Genomic DNA, 19,444 nt, shown 5'->3' on the forward strand with positions numbered 1-19,444 from the left:
ATACCTTCAGGAAGGTCTGTGCAAAGTTTCGTGAGTATTTGAACATTTGCAGGTTCATTTCCATAAATGTCCATAAATGACTGGACTACACAACTTTAGAGTTAACTTTAGAGAAACTCTTAAGTCATTTATCTCAAATTAAGCTGTTAGTGTCCATGATCAACCTGTGGCGACAATGTTTAACGTGAAATGTAAAAATCAGGAGTAATATAAAAAGTGTATTTTTAGATTAAAGTGCTAGCTCATAGTTTTAGAATTGTATAGATTAACGTTGGTCGTTTAGCCATCTAACAATCGATCGTGCCGTAATATATGGCCAGAGAATAATAGGGTCTTGGAAATTCTATAGTTGTTCAGTGGGTCGATTGACTGAACACGTTTGCACTTGGTATTTAAACTTACCAGTAGTTTATTTATGTTATGTACCGATGATAATGCAATTAGGATAACAACTAGGTAAGCCGTAAGTCTAATTCAAAACACACCGCACACCTTACACACCAATCAGTATTACTATTTGGTAGACCGGGTATTTTGGCGGGAATTCTGTTCCCACGGCACTGTTCTGATAGAAGCTACTTCTACTAATAATCCCAGAGGAACGGCCGTAAAGTAGCCAGACTTCTTGTCTCCTGTACTGGCTGACACATGTGGATTAAAGTTAGAAATTCCGCTATGATATAAATATAATTGCTCTCGGAATTGAACAAACTCCTACTTATCTAGATCCTTTCTAAACTCGTTAGAGTTTCATGGACTGGGGAAAAATAATCGGTACAGTCTCCCTGCTTGTGTAATTAAGCAATGAAAACAATCCAAAATTATCACATTATATGACATAAGTTGTAATAGCAGAAACTTTCTAACCGTACATTCACCCGCCACTGTTCAAGAAATTATGTCACTGTTTAAAATCATGACGTGAGCACTGTACATACAATCAGCTATTCCTTTAGTTAGGATGATAGCCAAAACTATAAGGATTTTGGAGAACTAGGGTAATAGTCATAATTCTAAAATTTGAGTGAGTTACACGTGTTTTATTGACGATGATAAACATTTGCAATGTATTACGCTATGCAAGCGCGCACTGAGGGACTTTATGACGTCACGACGCCACAGCTTATTATTGCAATAACACGCGTTACACGTACGCTAGAGAATTGGTTCTTTCGGCGATACGATTCTTTACCAGTTTGTCACAGCTGATTTAAATCTTAGCCAAATTGGAGACTACAAATTTTTCAGTTAACTGGTCCTTTAATCTGTTTAAAATTCGCACTTCACACACAAAATCCCAAAGGGTCTCAATGCCTGGCCATTGAACAGGGATTATGGGCTAGGAAAGAATCAGTAAATATCATTGTAGGCGCATTTGAACGATACCTGTGGTACATTAAAGCTGAGAACATGGACATCACACGGAAGCAAGTGATAGAATCGCTTACATCTTTGAAGGAAATGGAAGCATTTGACAGCACTGTTTTCATGAGACTATTTAAAGCAGGTAAATATCAAAATACAATCTTTATCACCTGTTAAAAATCGTTTGTAATACAAAATAAATTATATTAATCTGAATACGATACCTGATGTTATATAAGCATGACAATAGAAATGCTTCGAACTAACAATGACAAATAAAACCCTGTTATTCTCAGGGATTGAAGAAAAAGATAGCAGATCAATTTTTGATGATTTTCGAGAATTTGAAGAGGAATATGTGGGAAAAAAGTCTACCAAAGTTTTTAAGGCTCAATGGAAAAACTACATGCACAATCGGGAATGCATGTTGGGATATACAGGCATTTTTAGGTATTGAGATATGAGAATACTGTTTTATTTCAAAGTTTCTCACCAAAAAAGCTGGCCAGAAATATCTCCACGCGTTTTGGATTATACAAATCTAAGTGCAGACAATGATTATATTATGTTGACACCACCTGTACACTTTCATTTATGTATTTATTGACCACTTTGTGTATTTTCCAGGCAGGATACGAATAAATTATCACCAAAAGATACTTGTGAAGACTGAAGACAATTATCTTGGAGGATATTATCATTTTTACTTCGCATCGAATATCATTGCTTTGTCAATTCGCAGAGCATAACAATTTGGAAAGGTTGACATCGTCAATCAAACGCTTATCGGATATCAAATTATAAATAAATTGATTAGTTTTCATTAAATTGGACATCCATCTAATTGGACTTTAGCTTTAGCATTTATCTAATTGAACAGAATGTTGGGATATAGGACCAACATTTATTGTAGCCATAATTGCCTGCATGGTGCAATATTTGTTTATTTTTTCCGTACTTTACAAATAAAAACTCTGTTAGTAAATAAATTGTAAATACAACTTTTTGATAAATACTGTAGTTATGCTTTACTGGGCGGCGCTCAGCCTGTCATTCCGCCGAATCTTTATGTTTATGAACATAATAGCCTGGGGTCCCCAGGTAAAGTATATGTATGTCAAAAATCTTTGTTACATGTAATTATAAAAACTTGAAATACATTTATCGTTTATCATTTTTCTCTAACGAACCAAAGCATTTGCAGTATATAGCGCAGCGCTCGCAGTAGTATAGCGCGCGGCGCGCCGTAACCTTCATGCTAGTCAAATGGGCATTAAGAAAACCAAGTGCATCTAGCTGCACTTAATGTACGTAAAGGCCCATTTTTTTCATTCACATTCTTTTGTAAAAAGACAAAAGTGAAAGGTTACGAATCGAATGGTCGTTTTTGCAGAAAAACGACCATTGGATTTTGGAGATCGCGGTAGGTGGGTTTGAATATGTCGTCAGTTCTTACTTCCGTTAGTTACCATGTCAACGGCACAACTAGACGCGCGCATGGCGCGCAAGGGTAATTGCTTGCGGAGCTAGATGAGATGTATATTATAGCCTGTAGTCCATAGTCAGTGTATAATATGTTAGTGTATTATATGTCAGTGTATTATATGTAGGTAGTGCGCCATCGACAGTGAGCCGCGCGTGCCGACTGTAGGATGGTTTTTTATTACTGGGCTGCGCTCAGCTTGTCATTCCGCCTAATCTCTATTCTATTGTTTACCAACATTAAAGCCTGGGGTCCTCAGGTAAGTTTTTTAGCGCTAATTTCGGCCAGCACAATTTTCTTCAAACAAATAGATGTTTAGTATTCTTCCCGACCTCTGATTGCAACAAAAATTGGCAAGCTTACTCATAGACTTACAAGGAAAGTGTCCGAAACGTTTAAAGCATATCCAACTATCAGACATTATGTTACAACTATGAACTAAAATCAGCGTATTTCGCCCCATTTTTATCATTATATCAACTCCGATATCCACCAAATTTTTCGGACATATGTGAAAGCCCTATTGGAAGGTCGTTGCCAATTTTCAGAATGATCTAATTCAAGGAACTGAAGATATATCCAAATAATACGACAAAAACCAACGAATTTGGTCAAATTTGGTCAAATTACGCGACTTTTACAGCTAATTTTGCTCCAAAAGCCGCGCACCATCAAATATGGCATTTAGGCGAAACTCATTGATCTTTTCAAAAAGGTATGACAAATTTGGTATTGTGAAAATTCTCACAGTCTCTACACTTTAGAAAACAATAGTACAAAAATTTTTAAAATCCGAGCAAGTTTATTTTATGGTGCACCCCCTATTATATGCGCGGTGCGAGTGTATTAATTGATGTATGCATGTATACACAGGAGGGGCTAAGTGCAAAGAAACTGCTGCTAACTGCTGCTCACTGCTACTAACTGCTGCTCACTGCTGCTCACTGCTACTAACTGCTGCTCACTGCTGCTCACTGCTACTAACTGCTGCTCACTGCTGCTCACTGCTGCTCACTGCTACTAACTGCTGCTCACTGCTGCTGTCGCGCGCGCGCCCATAGCAGCAGTGAGCAGCAGTGAGCAGCAGTGAGCAGCAGTTTCTTTGCACTTAGCCCCGCCTGTGTATAGTATTAGGTAATAAGTCCAATTTGTATGTGACATGCGTAGTTAATTAGTGTACTGACTACTGATGTGTACAATTACAAAACATGAGTATATTTCACTTTTTGCTTACAATTTCTTTAATTACAGATAAAAATTAAGCTTTATAAGGCAATTGAATTCAATCACAAGTGTTTCCCTATACTATTTTAAACATAATGTTCGTATTATGAAGTGAGCTGATTAGAGTTGTATCACGTGGTGACCCCCACTGTCGCTTCACTATAGTGTTAGAGTTTCGACGATACAGGGGGAGCCACGCACTCGTGCGCGGCGGGTCATACAACGTATGACAAGATTAGAGCTTGTAGTTGAAATTAATGAAAATCTAGCGTCCACCACAGCACACAACGAAACAACGGGCCCAATTCTTGTTTAGGTCCAAGGTCACGATCATTAGATTTCGACTGTTTTGTGGGTTGTGATTAGATTTCGACCATTTAAATTCCTGTAAAATCGTCATAATATGTATACATATCGTCATAATATATACATATTATATTTACTGGGCCGCGCTCAGCCTGTCATTCCGCCAAATCTTTATTCATAATATATGAACATAATAGCCTGGGGTCCCCAGGTAAATATCATATATATATATATATATATAATATGTATATATTATGACGATATGTATATATTATGACGATTATACGGGAATTTAAATGGATATTATATTTATTATGCAGTGATATACATAATATATATAATATCGATCTATATAATATAATATATATACATGACAACGAATCCGCGCCGTAGTTGATACATAAAATTGGTTAGGCGTAGCGCGTTACGTAAAAGGAACAAGATATGGATGTTTTCAGAGGGCGCAATCTCGGTTTTTGTGGCCAATGTGGCGTAACGAAAGGCCCCGCTGTGCGGGGGGGGGGGGGGGGGGGTCATCTTAGGAGGGGGCACCAAATGGGGGGGGGGGGGGGGGGGGGGGCGCCAACAGGCAACGCTACGCCACAGTGAGTCTTACCCCATCTTGAGATTTGCCTCGATGTTTTTGAAGGATTACTAAGTAGACACCTTGACTGGAGACACCTTGATTATCTAGTCATAACAGGATTAAACGAGGAAAAAACACATAAAACACACGGAATCAATTCCTAATTAAGAACAAGTTTAAGATTACGCTTTACAAATCAAAACCAAATTCAACTTCGGATAGTCTACTCAAACATACTAATAGGAACTTGAAAAACGTAACAGTGGTGATAACAAAGTCACTAATAGTAAATCTTTATATTTTACTAAAAATTACGGTAACACGACATCTGTCCGACAGCGACATCTGTCCGACAGCACTATTTTCTTGTGTTTGAAGTGATATCTCAAATTTGACACATAGAAATTCACCCAAACTTGCACAAATTATTTGTCTTAAAGCTATCTTACTATCTAGAAAATTCAAGAAAATCGTATCGTTGGATCTCCAGATATATGCCTTGGTACCACTGCAAACCACCGAATTGGAGATATTTTTTGTGTTTAAAAGGTGATATCTCAAATTTGGCACATAGAAACTCGCTCAAACTTACACAGATTATCCGTCCTATAATCTATAACCACCATACTTTATGGAAAGTTTCAAGAAAATCGTACGGTAGGATCCGAGTTCCGACATAAACTATTGTCCGAATAACCTATTTTCTGAGTCGGACAGATGTCGCTGTCGGACAGATGTCGCCCAATCAAAAATTACATTTATATACACAAACACTTTGCCTCCGGAATATCAGAGTTCATGACTTATAAAAACGTTTAACTGAATTCTGTTGGAGAGTTCTGGTCCTAGATTTGAGAGTAGAGTTGATTATCTGTTTTGTTTTTCTCTCCTATCAAACTGAAAGAATTTGATGAATAACTGGTTGTTTCGTTTGTTTTTGTCGGAGAAAAATCACACATTAAATGATGATTAATAATATTTAAATCAAGTCAAATAATAATGACGCAAATATCACACGTAATGGAAAACTCTGTTGATTATGATAAATAGCAAAATAATTTTATAAAGTGTATTAATAACCCACAATGAACAAATAACACAGAGAGTTTTCCAATGCGCAATGTTTGGTACCATGTAGCAGCAGCGATCAGCACTTCATACACGAAGCAGCAAACATTCAACTTATATCTTTACTACTGTAATCTACATGTAGATGCAAGTTTTTCACTAGATATCTACAACATGACATGACCTTTCAAAAGTATTTTCCTTCCTGGTTCAAAATTTACAATTAAGTTCCCCCCAGCCTGCTTGAGCGGATACCAAGTTTTTCCGAGCCTGCTCAAGAGAATCCCGAATTTTTCACGGAAATTCGATTTCTCAAAAATTTACTTTCCCGGTAAATTAACAAAAGAATAATTTCATTTCCCGGTAAACTAGCGTACCCACTTTTGAAAGGTAAAAATTGACATCAAACCATTTTCTGGGAAACACTGTTTAGATATTCCAATAGTGATCAAACATAAACTGATATTAACAGTACCTACTTTTACATCGGTCAGATGTTATCAGTCAATGAATCCTAGTATGATGAGTGATCAATCAATTATAAATATTTAATTAATTAATTAGCTAGTATTCAGTTAAGTGTTTTATTTTATCAGCAAGCATCTGTTTATTGATCAATTAGTATTCAGTTTATTATTTTCATCTCTTCAGCAAGCATCTGTTTTCATGATGAGGGGTCGTTCACATATTATATCATATTATATATTATTATAACATATTAATATATATTATTACAACATAATCACTAGGGCCATGGGAAGGGTTTCTAAGTTATTAAATTTTGGCCAAAAGGTGATTACGTAATATGTGAACGACCCCTAAAACCTATAAAGTTCGTATTTCATATCATTTAGCTGGGATCTAAGTTTAAACAAAGTTAGTAAAATATGCAGTTCGGTAAAGTCTAAATCGATTTCGACTAACAACCTCTCCAATTATCATTAACTTCTTCAAAAATGAAAACCAAGCGAACTCATCATACATGTATTATGTACAAAATGCACATATCATTAAAATAAAAATCTAGCATTCTAAAATTAAAATAACTGCGAAACGTGAATTATTATGAAATTGAAGACAGTTGAAGAGGTAATAATATAGTGTTAAATTACTTTGATTACAGTATAAAAGTTTAAGCATAATGAGAGGTTCACTTATTTATGTTTTAAACTTAATTAACTTGATTTTATCTTAATTATGTTCTAACTTTTATACTCTCTACTTAAACAAAAACCCACCTATTTTAAGTCTAAGTAAAAACATAATTAAATACTTTAAACAATTAAAGTAATTAAATAATTAAATAATAAAACCCACCTATTTTACAGCGGTATAAAACAACATTAGTAGGAAGTGTCTCCTGACCATGGCCCACTATGTAGAACTCTGTGTTGCAGCCCCGTTTAAAATGTTTCTTTTTACGTAGACTGCTTCTACTGCCTGAGTTATGAGTTTGTAGTGAGATTTTAAGGGTAATAGAGTAACTACTGCCTGAGTTATGAGTTTGTAGTGAGATTTCAAGGGTAATAGAATAACTACTGCCTGAGTTATGAGTTTGTAGTGAGATTTCAAGGGTAATAGAGTAACTACTGCCTGAGTTATGAGTTTGTAGTGAGATTTCAAGGGTAATAGAGTAACTACTGCCTGAGTTATGAGTTTGTAGTGAGATTTTAAGGGTAATGGAGTAACTACTGCCTGAGTTATGAGTTTGTAGTGAGATTTTAAGGGTAATAGAGTAACTACTGCCTGAGTTATGAGTTTGTAGTGAGATTTCAAGGGTAATAGAATAACTACTGCCTGAGTTATGAGTTTGTAGTGAGATTTTAAGGGTAATAGAGTAACTACTGCCTGAGTTATGAGTTTGTAGTGAGATTTTAAGGGTAATAGTGCACATCATGACTTGAAAAAACTATATAAAATTGTGCAGACAACATGAAACTTTGTGAAGTAAGTATTAGTTTCAGTGTAACATTCAGTATCAACCATGACTGTAAAAAGTTTATAGCAGGATGATGATACTGCATGTATAAGTAATAGGAAACATTTCAGAAAGTAGTTTTTAGTTCAGTAAGACCAACATGTAACCCACGTTCTCAACTTTATTGTATTTCCAGGATAATAATAGTTGTCAGAATTATTCAATGTATAACAATATGAAAGATAGGGAGTTGTTCTGAACTAATTTAACACAAGACTTTAGCTAAGACTTGCATGTAAATAATCCTTGTAAAGACTGTAATTACAGCTGTACTTGTAACGACTGTAACAGTACTTGTAACGACTGTAACAGTACATGTTACATTTTAAAACATGCACCTTGACTGCCCGAGTCACTCTGATCTTGTTTCGTGTCGCCAATAACCTGCAATGTGTGTAATTTTACTTTGGAATGTGAACCTCACAGAACCAAGTTAACATGATCTCATTTACAAAACAGCTGGTTTCACACTGTTATACACGTTTTATGGAGAGTTTTAGTGAACTTTATTACACAGTGATTATGTAGTGGGATGGAAGCGTTTTAACCAGGTGTAGCCAGTACAAACCCTGGCTCCATAATATGAAGGATTAGAACTAACCTGAGTGTCGTAGAATGTGATAGCGGAGGGTTTAGGCTTAGAGTTGGTTTTATTGTGTTTTTTAGTAGGGTTGCCTAACAGGGTGTCATCATATAGGGGGTTGTTAAATCCTGTCCTGGCGTTCATCTGGAATTAATATATAATCAGCATGTTAATAATCATAATTAATAATTCAATGTGTTAGAATTTATAGTAGTATATGTAATATGTAATATGTATGATTGTGTGTATAATTGTGTAAATGTAGATTGTACAATCAGAAGGTTGCTTGATAAACAAGGTGTACATTTTAAAATTAGTTGGTTGTTGTTTTCTGGTGCGGTAATTAACTGTAAAATAAACATTTTGTATGTTACATCAGGAATACTGAAAGTGTAAACTCTCCTGCGTAACAAATCAAGATAATAAATAAATTAGAAGAGCAGACCATCAGACCATGCATAGCTAAGTTGTCTTTTGTAGATTGCATGTAACATTAGTGGAGTGTAGTTACACTGTTACAAGTTACGATTATGATATATCATGTAATACCACTATCATTTATAATATAAAAGGATAAGAAAGAAATAAATCGATATAATATTGCATTGTGTCAATAAACATACACATATTATGATTAAAAACACATCAATCCCACATGCAAGTTGCGAGGGTAATGCTAAATCGAGTGTAAACTGTATTATCGCTGCTGAAACTTACAAACTCTGCAAATACTATATCTGGTTCTGCTAAACAGTACGATTCCTGCAAACAAAATGTAACTTTCTTATTTTAACTTTATCAAATTTTATTTTAAAATTTGTACCAGAAACATCGATTATAACTAAGCTTGTAAATGTAAAACGTATAATATGTCAACGCCTTACTTTTTAGTAATAGAGTGAATGTGAAATACCCGAATCTTTACCAAAAGTCCATGCATATCTCATATTTTAACAATGTCCATACATTGTGTTTTCATCAAATGCATCTTGATTCTCGAACCAAAGACGCTTGCATAATAAATCATATTTTCAATTTCCTTTTTAATATCCATCAAATGATAGCACTCACATTCTCACAATCCTTACACATTACACAACAAGCTACTATACAATGATTGAATAAAATAACACCACCATATTTTAAACTGAAATTTGTGTTTGAGTGCTCCGACATTGCGCACAACAATGCTTACAGCCCCCCCCCCCCACAAGCCATGCAATTACTCAAACTCAATAGGTCTGGATACTGGTGGAGAGAGGTGAACCATATCTCACACGTGACAGCACATATCAGACACGTGACAGCACATATTGGACACGTGACAGCACATATCGGACACGTGACGGCACATATCGGACACGTGACAGCACATATTATCGGACACGTGACAGCACATATCGGACACGTGACAAGAATGCTGAGATTTCATTTGTCACAGGTGATCGCTGATTGGTTAAAACTTTAAAATAACCGTCACGTGTCCCCACTGGTATCCAGATCAACTCGGTCTACATAGCAATCAACTACTCAACTACCATGCGGCTAATGCACTAGGAATATTTGACATGACTATATAAGGAATAATAGGAATGTGGAACGTTTCATCAGTGAGAAGAGCTTGTGACACATTGTGAAGTTAATATGCTTTTGAGTGCGCTACTTGGCTTTATTCGAGTTTGAGTACAAAATAACAATGGTTATCTTACTGTGCTTACTCAAACTGTGTCATATCCTTTACAAATGCATAACTACAAAAAACGATCAAATTAAAAAACAATTAACCAATTAACCAATTATAAGCTAATAAAGTTAATTACCTGGGAGGAAACATTCTTGTTCTCGTAAACAGAATGGTACATTCTCTGAGGCGGAGGGTATTGACAATCTGGAGCAACATAGTCCTCATCTACCATGCCAGGGAGGGACACGTGGGAATCTGCACTGTTCTGAAACAGTGTGATCTAGTGGCTGTTAGTACTTGGTCTAATAGTCTAATACAGTACTACTTGGTCTAGTACTTGGTCTAATACAGTACTACTTCGTCTAGTACTTGGTCTAATACAGTACTACTTGGTCTAGTACTTGGTCTAATACAGTACTACTTGGTCTAGTACGTGGTCTAATACAGTACTACTTGGTCTAGTACAGTACTATTTGGTCTAGTACTTGGTCTACTAATAATTGGTCTAGTGATTGTTAGTACTTATACTTGGCCTAAGACTTGATCTAGTGGCTGTTAGTACTTGGTCTAATACAGTACTACTTGGTCTAGTACTTGGTCTACTAATAATATGTCTAGTGATTGTTAGTACTTGTACTCGGTCTAAGACTTGATCTAGTGGTTGTTAGTACTTGATCTACTACTATATGTAGTATATTGTGTATTATCAATAAGTTACTCACTGTAGAGTGTGTAGTCATGGGACGTAGCTCAATGTCACCAGGTGTCACGGAGAACATCTTCTGAAATATAGAACTTTGTCACCACATTGTCACCACATTATCACCACATTGTCATCACTTACCAATTTAATAATATTGTGGTTTTATATTTATACGAACATAAACCCCGATCTCATAACTAACATAGTCATAATCTAACATAAATTCCTTGGATATCAATAATCCAATTATATAGCGTGTCCTCAACAGCTTACATACATTCTTCAGCTACAAATGACAAACCATACTGCAACTGAAGAGTCTTATTGTATCAAAATTTAAATACTGTGTAAATTTGATTTAAATTTAAATTCTAATAAGTGGTCGTTCAAATAATATTACGTAATCAGCCGAGGGGTAAGGGGGTTCCCAAATGATTACGGGGGGGGGGGGGGGGGGGGGGGGGGGGTTGGAATACATATAATAATAGGGAAATTATGGAGGAAATTATCAACAGCAAACTCAACCACATCATAAAATTTGTGGAACAGTCAAAAAGACTAGACAAGGAAGATCTTTTTGGGTAAACTACTAATATTTAACATCAGGAAATAACACAATTTCAGGAAACAACATCAGGAAATAACCCAATCCCAGGAAAAACTAATAATAGCACCAATTCCAGGAGATGACCTTGCTCGGAAGTCCCTTGTCTGCCCACCGAAGTACCACAACCGAAGTGGGTTTGCTCTGAGACAGGTAGTGACAGCTTCAAGACTCCAGAGGTCTGTTGCATTGATATTTATTATTGTATGATTTCGTATATACTTTGGGAGTCCTGGAATGCAGCTAGCAGGAGTTGCATTCTGTGGGCACGGTGATAGGGCCTCCTTCTTTATAGTAAGAGGCCAGAAACCGTTGACCAGAACAGAGAGAGAGAGAGACATATAATAATATTATATAATGTTGACACTCATCATTAATAATTGCTGATTAATTAAATTCTGTGTAACGTAGATTTCATTTTCCAGCTTCGACTTAAAGTTACAGCTGTGTCCAACCAATTGTGTTTCAATACCATTTTATTTCTGACAACTTTAAGGCTCAAAAATCTATCATGCCCCACACAAACCGTTTTTAACGTCCTACATACACTAAAAACCCGATTCACCGTACAGTTTTAAAAAATTGTTATATTTTTAAGAGAGACTGGGCCTGGTTGGCCCACGAGAAGATAGCATATATGGATGCTTTGCCTACCTCTGGGGTATGGCAGTCCTGTGGGAGGATGCTGGTGGAATCAAGATGTGTAATCAAGGATGATGGTAAGTGTTGTGGGGTGTGTCATAGATGAACGCTTAAGTGGTGGTTGAGTGTGGAAGAGAGAGGCGAACTAAGACAGGCGTTTGATGTAAGATTGTGAAATTGGGCAATTCAAAGTGGATTCACTGGTTGTGCCAATTTTGGACAGCTCGTCTGCTTTTTCATTACCCCACAATCCGATGTGAGCAGCTATCCATTTGATTTCTAAGGTGTTAGTGGATACCGTACAGTTTGCGTGAAAAGAATATAAGAAATTAATAAATTGGGGTTTTACTGTAAGTGGTTTCGAGAAAAACGAAATCGTCAGGAACCTGTTCAGAGCGTGACGTCATGGTCGATATTGCGAAATCATTATTAGAGGCCATTATATTTCTACTGCATGGGGTTGACTATTAAGTTTCTATAAAGGAGGTGGTTGGCAGAGCCACCTGCATTTAATTGCTACCTATTCACAAACTTTATAATGTCATTTTATTTAAATATCACTATGATTTTAGCTAATCTACAAGCACTTAACTGGGGACCCCGGCTATAATGTTCATAATCATGTAATAAAGAATAAAAATTCGGCGGAATGGCAGGCTGAGCGTGGCCCAGTGAACAAGCACCTGCTCAAATTGCCTTTTAAATTCGATCATTAAATCGATTCAATGATTTTGTCTCCTAACAGCAGAATAGGCATTAGTGCCATAATATATTTGATTTTGCCATCACAAATATACATGTACTAATACAGTAACAAGTAGTATATTTCGTAAAATCTCGCTTAATTACCCTCTCTATACGTAGCAAATTATTTGCAGCTGACAAACATGGTAATGAACACAACTGCCTCAGATTTTTAATCTTTGACAATAAAAAGCGTAATTTTTCTTTGCCAATTGTACTGTGCATGACTACTTGTGGTAAGCCAGTTTCTGTGCAATTCGAAATTGCATCGATTAATATTTTATTTTTGTTATTTTTTATTTAGGGGTCGTTCACATATTACGTAATCAGCGGAGGGGAAGGGGTGGATCTTGATTACGGTTGATTACGGAGGGGGGAGGCCCACATCCAGAAAGTTAAAAATTTCCTCGCAGATACAAATTTTCTGTTTTCTGTGTGCCATTCCCTCGTCTCCTCGTTTTTTAATCAAGTGGTTACTGGCTAGCTCTTTTGTTATTACAGCTACCTCGAGATCTTATCTAGGGCACTACTACATTAGTAATAGAATATTAGAACTGTAATTCTAGAACTTTAAATTAAGATTACTTGGCCGAATGGCAGGGTTCGAGATTCGACTCTAAAACGCTCAAGCGCTCAGTTTAGGAGTGATTAGTAGATAACTATTGCATAATATTCGATTCAAACTCCAACTAGACACGGATCATGCTTAATCAAAGTGTTCCTCGAACTTAAGTCTTGTAACCTACTGGAGTTTGGGCCACTGAATCGAATACGACCTGATATTAATTTTAAGATAAAGATTTTTATTCTTTGGTTTTTCAATTGTGCTACGAATCCGAGTTTGAGTTGATAACACCGAATTTCCTGTTTGACTCCTAAAGAGAGGAACCAAGGCTTAGGTTCCTCTTTTTGGCTCTGAGATCCAACTTTCAGATCGGACTTCGGAGATCCTCACGTCGGAGATCATGTAAGTGTAACATCAGTACCGGAGATCAGACTTTTTTGCACTCGATATTGGACATATAAATCTAAATATATATTCGAAACAGCACGGGATGTAACCAAGGTTACTTTAGATAATATATACCAGCTTTCGGGGTTACAGTAAAACAACTTCTTTTTTTTTAGTAAAACAAAATTTTATTTTATACCCACAATCAATTCATATTTAGTTCAAATATTTAAATTCAAAATAACCATTTCACAGAAGTGGTTTTATTATAATAAAATAATTTGTGATATGTGTACAAGTGATAAACTAATAAATTAATTTACACTCAAAAATGTACAAAAATACACAATTTTTACTTAGCAACATAACACTGGTTCCAAGGTTGTTAAATACGTCAAATTTTCGTGAAAGAATACGACGTATTCGGTTTTAATAAAGAATACGTCGTAATACGCCGTAATACGGTAATTTCTATGGATTGTTAAAAACGTCCACGAATACGCCATAATACGCCGTAATACGCTGATTTGTCAAAATTAAACATTACAGCTGCGCGCCACCCTCATCATTGATCATGCATTAAAGGAGTGCAGTTATACATGATACAGATAACTTAAATTTGTAATCAAATTTCATGGATAATCCGATAAGCTAACATTTTTGCGAAATTATCAATTACATATTAATACATATTTAATGATTTTGATGTTGAGAGACTAGAGAGCGAGGAGTTCGTTAAGATCAGTCAGCTTCACAGTGCACTACTCCGGTCTGGGAATTAATTTTTCAGTTTGTTAGCCGTCAGTAATTACTAATTACTATTAGAGATTAGAGGCTGCTCCTAAAACGATCTCGCAATTATAAAAATGTAAGACCATTTTCTAAAGTTCAGTCCCCTCAACATATTTGAATTTTTGAATTTTTTGAATAAAGAATACGTCGTAATACGTCAATTTTCGAGGATTAATACGTATTCGTATTCCAATACGTATTCCCTCCTAATACGTATTTAACAACCTTGACTGGTTCAGCGCGCGGCTGAAAAAAAATTGCTAAAATATTGATTACGTAATATGTGAACGAACCCTAATGAATAATGATACACCAGTACCAGAGCGGGGTATCACAGAGTTGCAATAATGGTAATGATGTCGTCCTCATCACATCTACAGTTAACTTAATGAGACTAATGTTTGACGGGTAGTGACAAGTGATTCAGTGAGTGTAGATTTGTGTGTAGAATGTAGTATTGTAGGCTTAGTGGCTCAGTTGGTTAATCCGGGCCTGGTATTGCTTGAGGTACCAGGTTCGATTCCCGACTCTGTCACTAGCCGTGGGGTGAGCGTCGTCGACGCTCAGCTAAGGATCCTGAGTGGTCTATGCAGCCCCCCGGTCCACTCAGCCAAATACTCGAGAAATCGGGTGTGAGGGTTAAATGAGGAGCTGCCCATTGCAGCAAAGTCTCGGGCGAAGAAAGTATGGTACACACTACCTTAACCGTCACTGGCCTAATGTATAATTGAATCCTTCGGCTTCCTGTAATTGGCTGGTTACACACTTGTGTAACAATGTGGCTGTTGGAATGTCCGAAGTAAAATAAGAGTTGAGATAAAAAATTAAAAAAAAAAAAAGTGTGCACACTGTAGCGTGTACAACAACTGATCGTAGTATCGGTGTATCGGTGTTGGAATTTAACTTTTGTCTGTGGGATTTCATAAAACATTTAAACAAATGAAACACAGGTTTGATATAAACCTCCTCCAGTGATACAGTGGAAGATGTTAGAAATGTATGTGGCACAACTTGCCCAGTGTAATGAAGCGTTAGTTAGATGTTATCGCAATCTACAATATCGCAAAGACCATGTATAATATAACGTGTTCCTGCTAGTCATAAGTTGTGATTTCAGATTCTGTAATCTACATTACTTGTAATAGTGACACAGCTGAGAAGCATTAAGATTAAGCTAACTGTAAAGCACACTAGCTTAGCACAGACCATATTGCATACAGTCAATAAATCTGTAGTAGAGTAGATACTTTCGATTCAGTTTAGAAAATTAACACAACATTTGTTTAACAAGATCGTCATGACATGACGCAGAGTAACAAGCTTAAACCAGTAACACACTTAATTCACGCCAGTAATTTCCCATGTAACGAATATAACGTTAGAAGAAGGAGTGATAGAGCCACGTTGTTTGCAGTGTGGTTTCTAAGATCATGTTTCATAACACAATACTACTACTACTAGGGCAGTAGAACACAATAAACTCTTAATGTAGGTCAGGGACTCAGCTGCTGACTGGTTTTAATGAAACACTGCTAATCTGGTGAGCTCTGGTTACAGCAAGTAAAGTTGTATGGTAGGATGAGAAGCTTTAGTTATATATAAATGCATTAGATGCACAATGTACACGATCAATTATTGGTCAATTATTGATCAATTATTGATCAATTATTGGTCATACAATAATGTGATTTAAATGTGGTATTCCCTCTAATCATCTATCGTGAAACAGGCCTATGTGCTGCGGCTTACTATAAACGAATTACAAAACATTTCCTTGTGTTTCCAAGGACACAGTTAATTAGATAATAACAAGTACAAATAAAGACAGTGCACCTGTACCTGTGAGCTGTACCCCTCATCTGTACCCCTCACCTGTACCTGTGAGCTGTACCCCTCATCTGTACCCCTCACCTGTGAGCTGTACCCCTCATCTGACTGTCTTGTAGGGTTCCTTTTATCAAACAACACTACTTCTCCTCCCTTATCTGCAGAGTCTAATGAACCGTTCCGTACCCACGTACTACCGTAATCCTCTCCAACCTGGTCATAATGTTATATATTATTATACTTATAACACAATGTTATAAACTTATAACTCCGGCATGCGCAGGGATTATGTGTGTTATAACATAGGAGGGATGTTGTCACATTGAAACGTCGAATAATTCCTTTCCTGATAAGAGCCTTTTCCTTGTCGCATCAAACGGGATCAATAGAAATTTACCCAAGATAACATTTCAACTATGCGACTCATAAATAATATTCCAATCCGGATTTTACATCTATTAGGAGGGATGTTATAAACTATGTAATAAATGTTATTTAAACTTATTACTCGATAATATTATGTTTATTCTAGGAGTTTCTAAAATTTCAATTTGGGTTGCTGAGATTACGTGGTCTCAAAAAATGTTTTTAAAATTTAAACAATGAAGCGTTCCTTATATTTAAATATAATCAGATAATTGACGAAATCACTAAATAATTATGATAATTAATTATGATCCTTAATCATGATAATTAATTAAAATAACTCACCGCACTATTTGACATGGCACTATCGTCCAGTGCAGTAACAGTGGTAGTAGAACTGTTAAGAGTCGTGTTGTTACTACCAGCACCTGACTGGTACAGATTGTTAACGGAGTGTTGGTCGTGTAGTGATCGCGGGTTGTTATTCCTCTGTTTTACCTCCGAGTGGTTACCTGTTAGATGTTTCTTTGTTATCAGATAATATTAAAATTAATTATTACAATTAATTATTATTACTAGCAGGAACCCGTCTAACCCTAAAGTGACACCACTTGGAGGTACAAATTTTGGGCACTAAAATTATTATTCCTTGGCCAATTTTTTATTTTTTCATGCTGATTTGAAGCCCATTAACGCATTTGAACCAGTCAAAAAAGTTAAGGTTGTATATCTTTTACGGTTTTTGCGGAAATTCGTGCTAAAGTTGATGCCGTGGTGTCAGTAAAATGGTACGGATATACATATTATATACATATATATAATATCGTCTCGCTTTATATATAGTAAGATCAACTTAATCTTTCGATGATGGTAATTGGTAACTAGTATCTGACAATGAAAAGAGAGACTTGAATTATATTTATGTTATTAGAACTATCAACTAACCTAATGGGTCCTGATGCTTTTTGCAGTTAGACGGTGTTTATTATTATTATTTATCAATTATTATTAAGTTAAATATTACTACAGGGTGGCCCAGAAGTAACTGCCCACACGCAACCCTTTAATAACTCACGTAATTCTTCTTAGAATTGCACAGAAATTTCAGAGATTATAGATATGGGTCAAACTTAGATTTCCTGAAAGTTTCGTCAAATTTAATTAATAACAGTGGGTGTGGCACGCCACTACCTCTTTTTCACTATTGTCACCATAAATTGAGAACGCTTTCAGCTAAGAACTTCAAAGTTTCTAGACACATTTGGTTTGATAATTGAAGTGCTTTCCCAAAATTTCAAGTTGGTTACAACCAACTTGAACAATTTCACAATTTAACCGAGTTACAGTTATGACCCTTTTAAGGGGACATACACCAAAACCTTTTTTGCCGAGATTCGGGATTTGACTTCATATTATGAGAGTATAGATAAAACAATAAGATTTGATACATTGAAAATTTTTTTGAGAGTGCGCACTTTCGAAAAAAAAAATTTTCTTTTTGGAAATTTTTTTAAATTTTGAGAAGTCTGTCACTGAAATACCGATAATTCAGTCATTTTAAAAGTTTGTTTGCTGATTTATTTACTGAACATTATGTACAACCCGTACAAGAAGCCCTTAAAAGGATTATAGAATTGAGCAATAAATGACGAAGTAACAGACCGAACAAGGACGAGAGAAGCAAAATTGAAATTTTTGCCTATTATTAAAGTTGTACATTTTACCAATCACCCAGGTCATAAGATATCGCTTCAAAAATTCTTGTGAGTGTAGCTGATGATCATATCCAACTTTTTGCAACAGGATTTCTCTCAATTTTGAGTTTTAAGGTATGAAATCTGGCCTCAAAGATCTTAGTAAAATTCATGTAAAAAAGGGTCAAAAATGGCTTCAAATGCCTATAACTTAAAAAGTATCAGATTTTTTTTTGAAATAATTTTTACAGAATCGTAATCAGCTTGATGAGACGAAACTTTTAGTCCCAAATTTATAATACTTAATAATAAGACACAAAATTTGTAATAAAATGTGTACAATTTGTACTCTTGTGTTCGAGCTAACAAAATTATTTAAGATAATTTTTCTTCTAAAATCATCTATTTGGTATTAAAAGTTTCTACAAACTTTGAAATTCCTAGCTGAAAGCGTTCTCACTTTATGGTGACAATAGTGAAAAAGAGGGAGTGGCGTGCCACACCCACTGTAATTAATTAAATTTGACGAAACTTTCAGGAAATCTAAGTTTGACTCATATCTATAATCTCTGAAATTTCTGTGCAATTCTAAGAAGAATTAAGTGAGTTATTAAAGGGTTGCGTGTGGGCAGTTACTTCTGGGACACCTTGTATTATTTATCACTATTGATTATACAACAGTCCCTTCAGGACTAAACAGGGCGCTTGTTGAGTTGTAGTTCCTCCTTTATAAGTTTATAGGGACTACAAAAATTACACTTCAACAGACGGGAAGTACGTCATGGATCACCATTTAATATTACAGAACGATGATGTACCATTCAATCGTTTAAAATTTTTACA

At 35.8% G+C, this 19,444-nt stretch overlaps 1 protein-coding gene across 7 annotated transcripts in view; it reads right to left on the reverse strand.

Annotated features, from left to right (window-relative positions):
- Window positions 1-5,117: 5,117 nt before the first annotated feature.
- Window positions 5,118-19,444, reverse strand: part of LOC134824928 (uncharacterized) — a 33,184-nt gene continuing 18,857 nt past the window's right edge. Inside the window, exons 6-15 of one of the 7 annotated variants that reach the window (XM_063836940.1) lie at window positions 17,253-17,419; window positions 16,626-16,754; window positions 11,000-11,056; window positions 10,414-10,542; window positions 9,311-9,355; window positions 8,612-8,737; window positions 8,349-8,394; window positions 7,350-7,472; window positions 6,512-6,546; window positions 5,118-5,861 (exon numbers count right to left, since the gene is read on the reverse strand). In XM_063836940.1, coding sequence (XP_063693010.1) covers window positions 6,533-6,546; window positions 7,350-7,472; window positions 8,349-8,394; window positions 8,612-8,737; window positions 9,311-9,355; window positions 10,414-10,542; window positions 11,000-11,056; window positions 16,626-16,754; window positions 17,253-17,419 — 836 coding nt within the window. In that variant the 3' untranslated portion in view covers window positions 5,118-5,861; window positions 6,512-6,532. Of the gene's footprint in view, window positions 5,862-6,511; window positions 6,547-7,349; window positions 7,473-8,348; window positions 8,395-8,611; window positions 8,738-9,310; window positions 9,356-10,413; window positions 10,558-10,999; window positions 11,060-16,625; window positions 16,755-17,252; window positions 17,420-19,444 lie in introns of all 7 variants that reach the window. The other 6 variants (XM_063836937.1, XM_063836939.1, XM_063836936.1 and 3 more) reach the window with 6 other exon arrangements.

Source organism: Bolinopsis microptera, chromosome 13, assembly GCF_026151205.1.
Source record: "Bolinopsis microptera isolate Bmic1 chromosome 13, MBARI_Bmic_1.0, whole genome shotgun sequence".
Classification (NCBI taxonomy): Eukaryota; Metazoa; Ctenophora; class Tentaculata; order Lobata; family Bolinopsidae; genus Bolinopsis; species Bolinopsis microptera.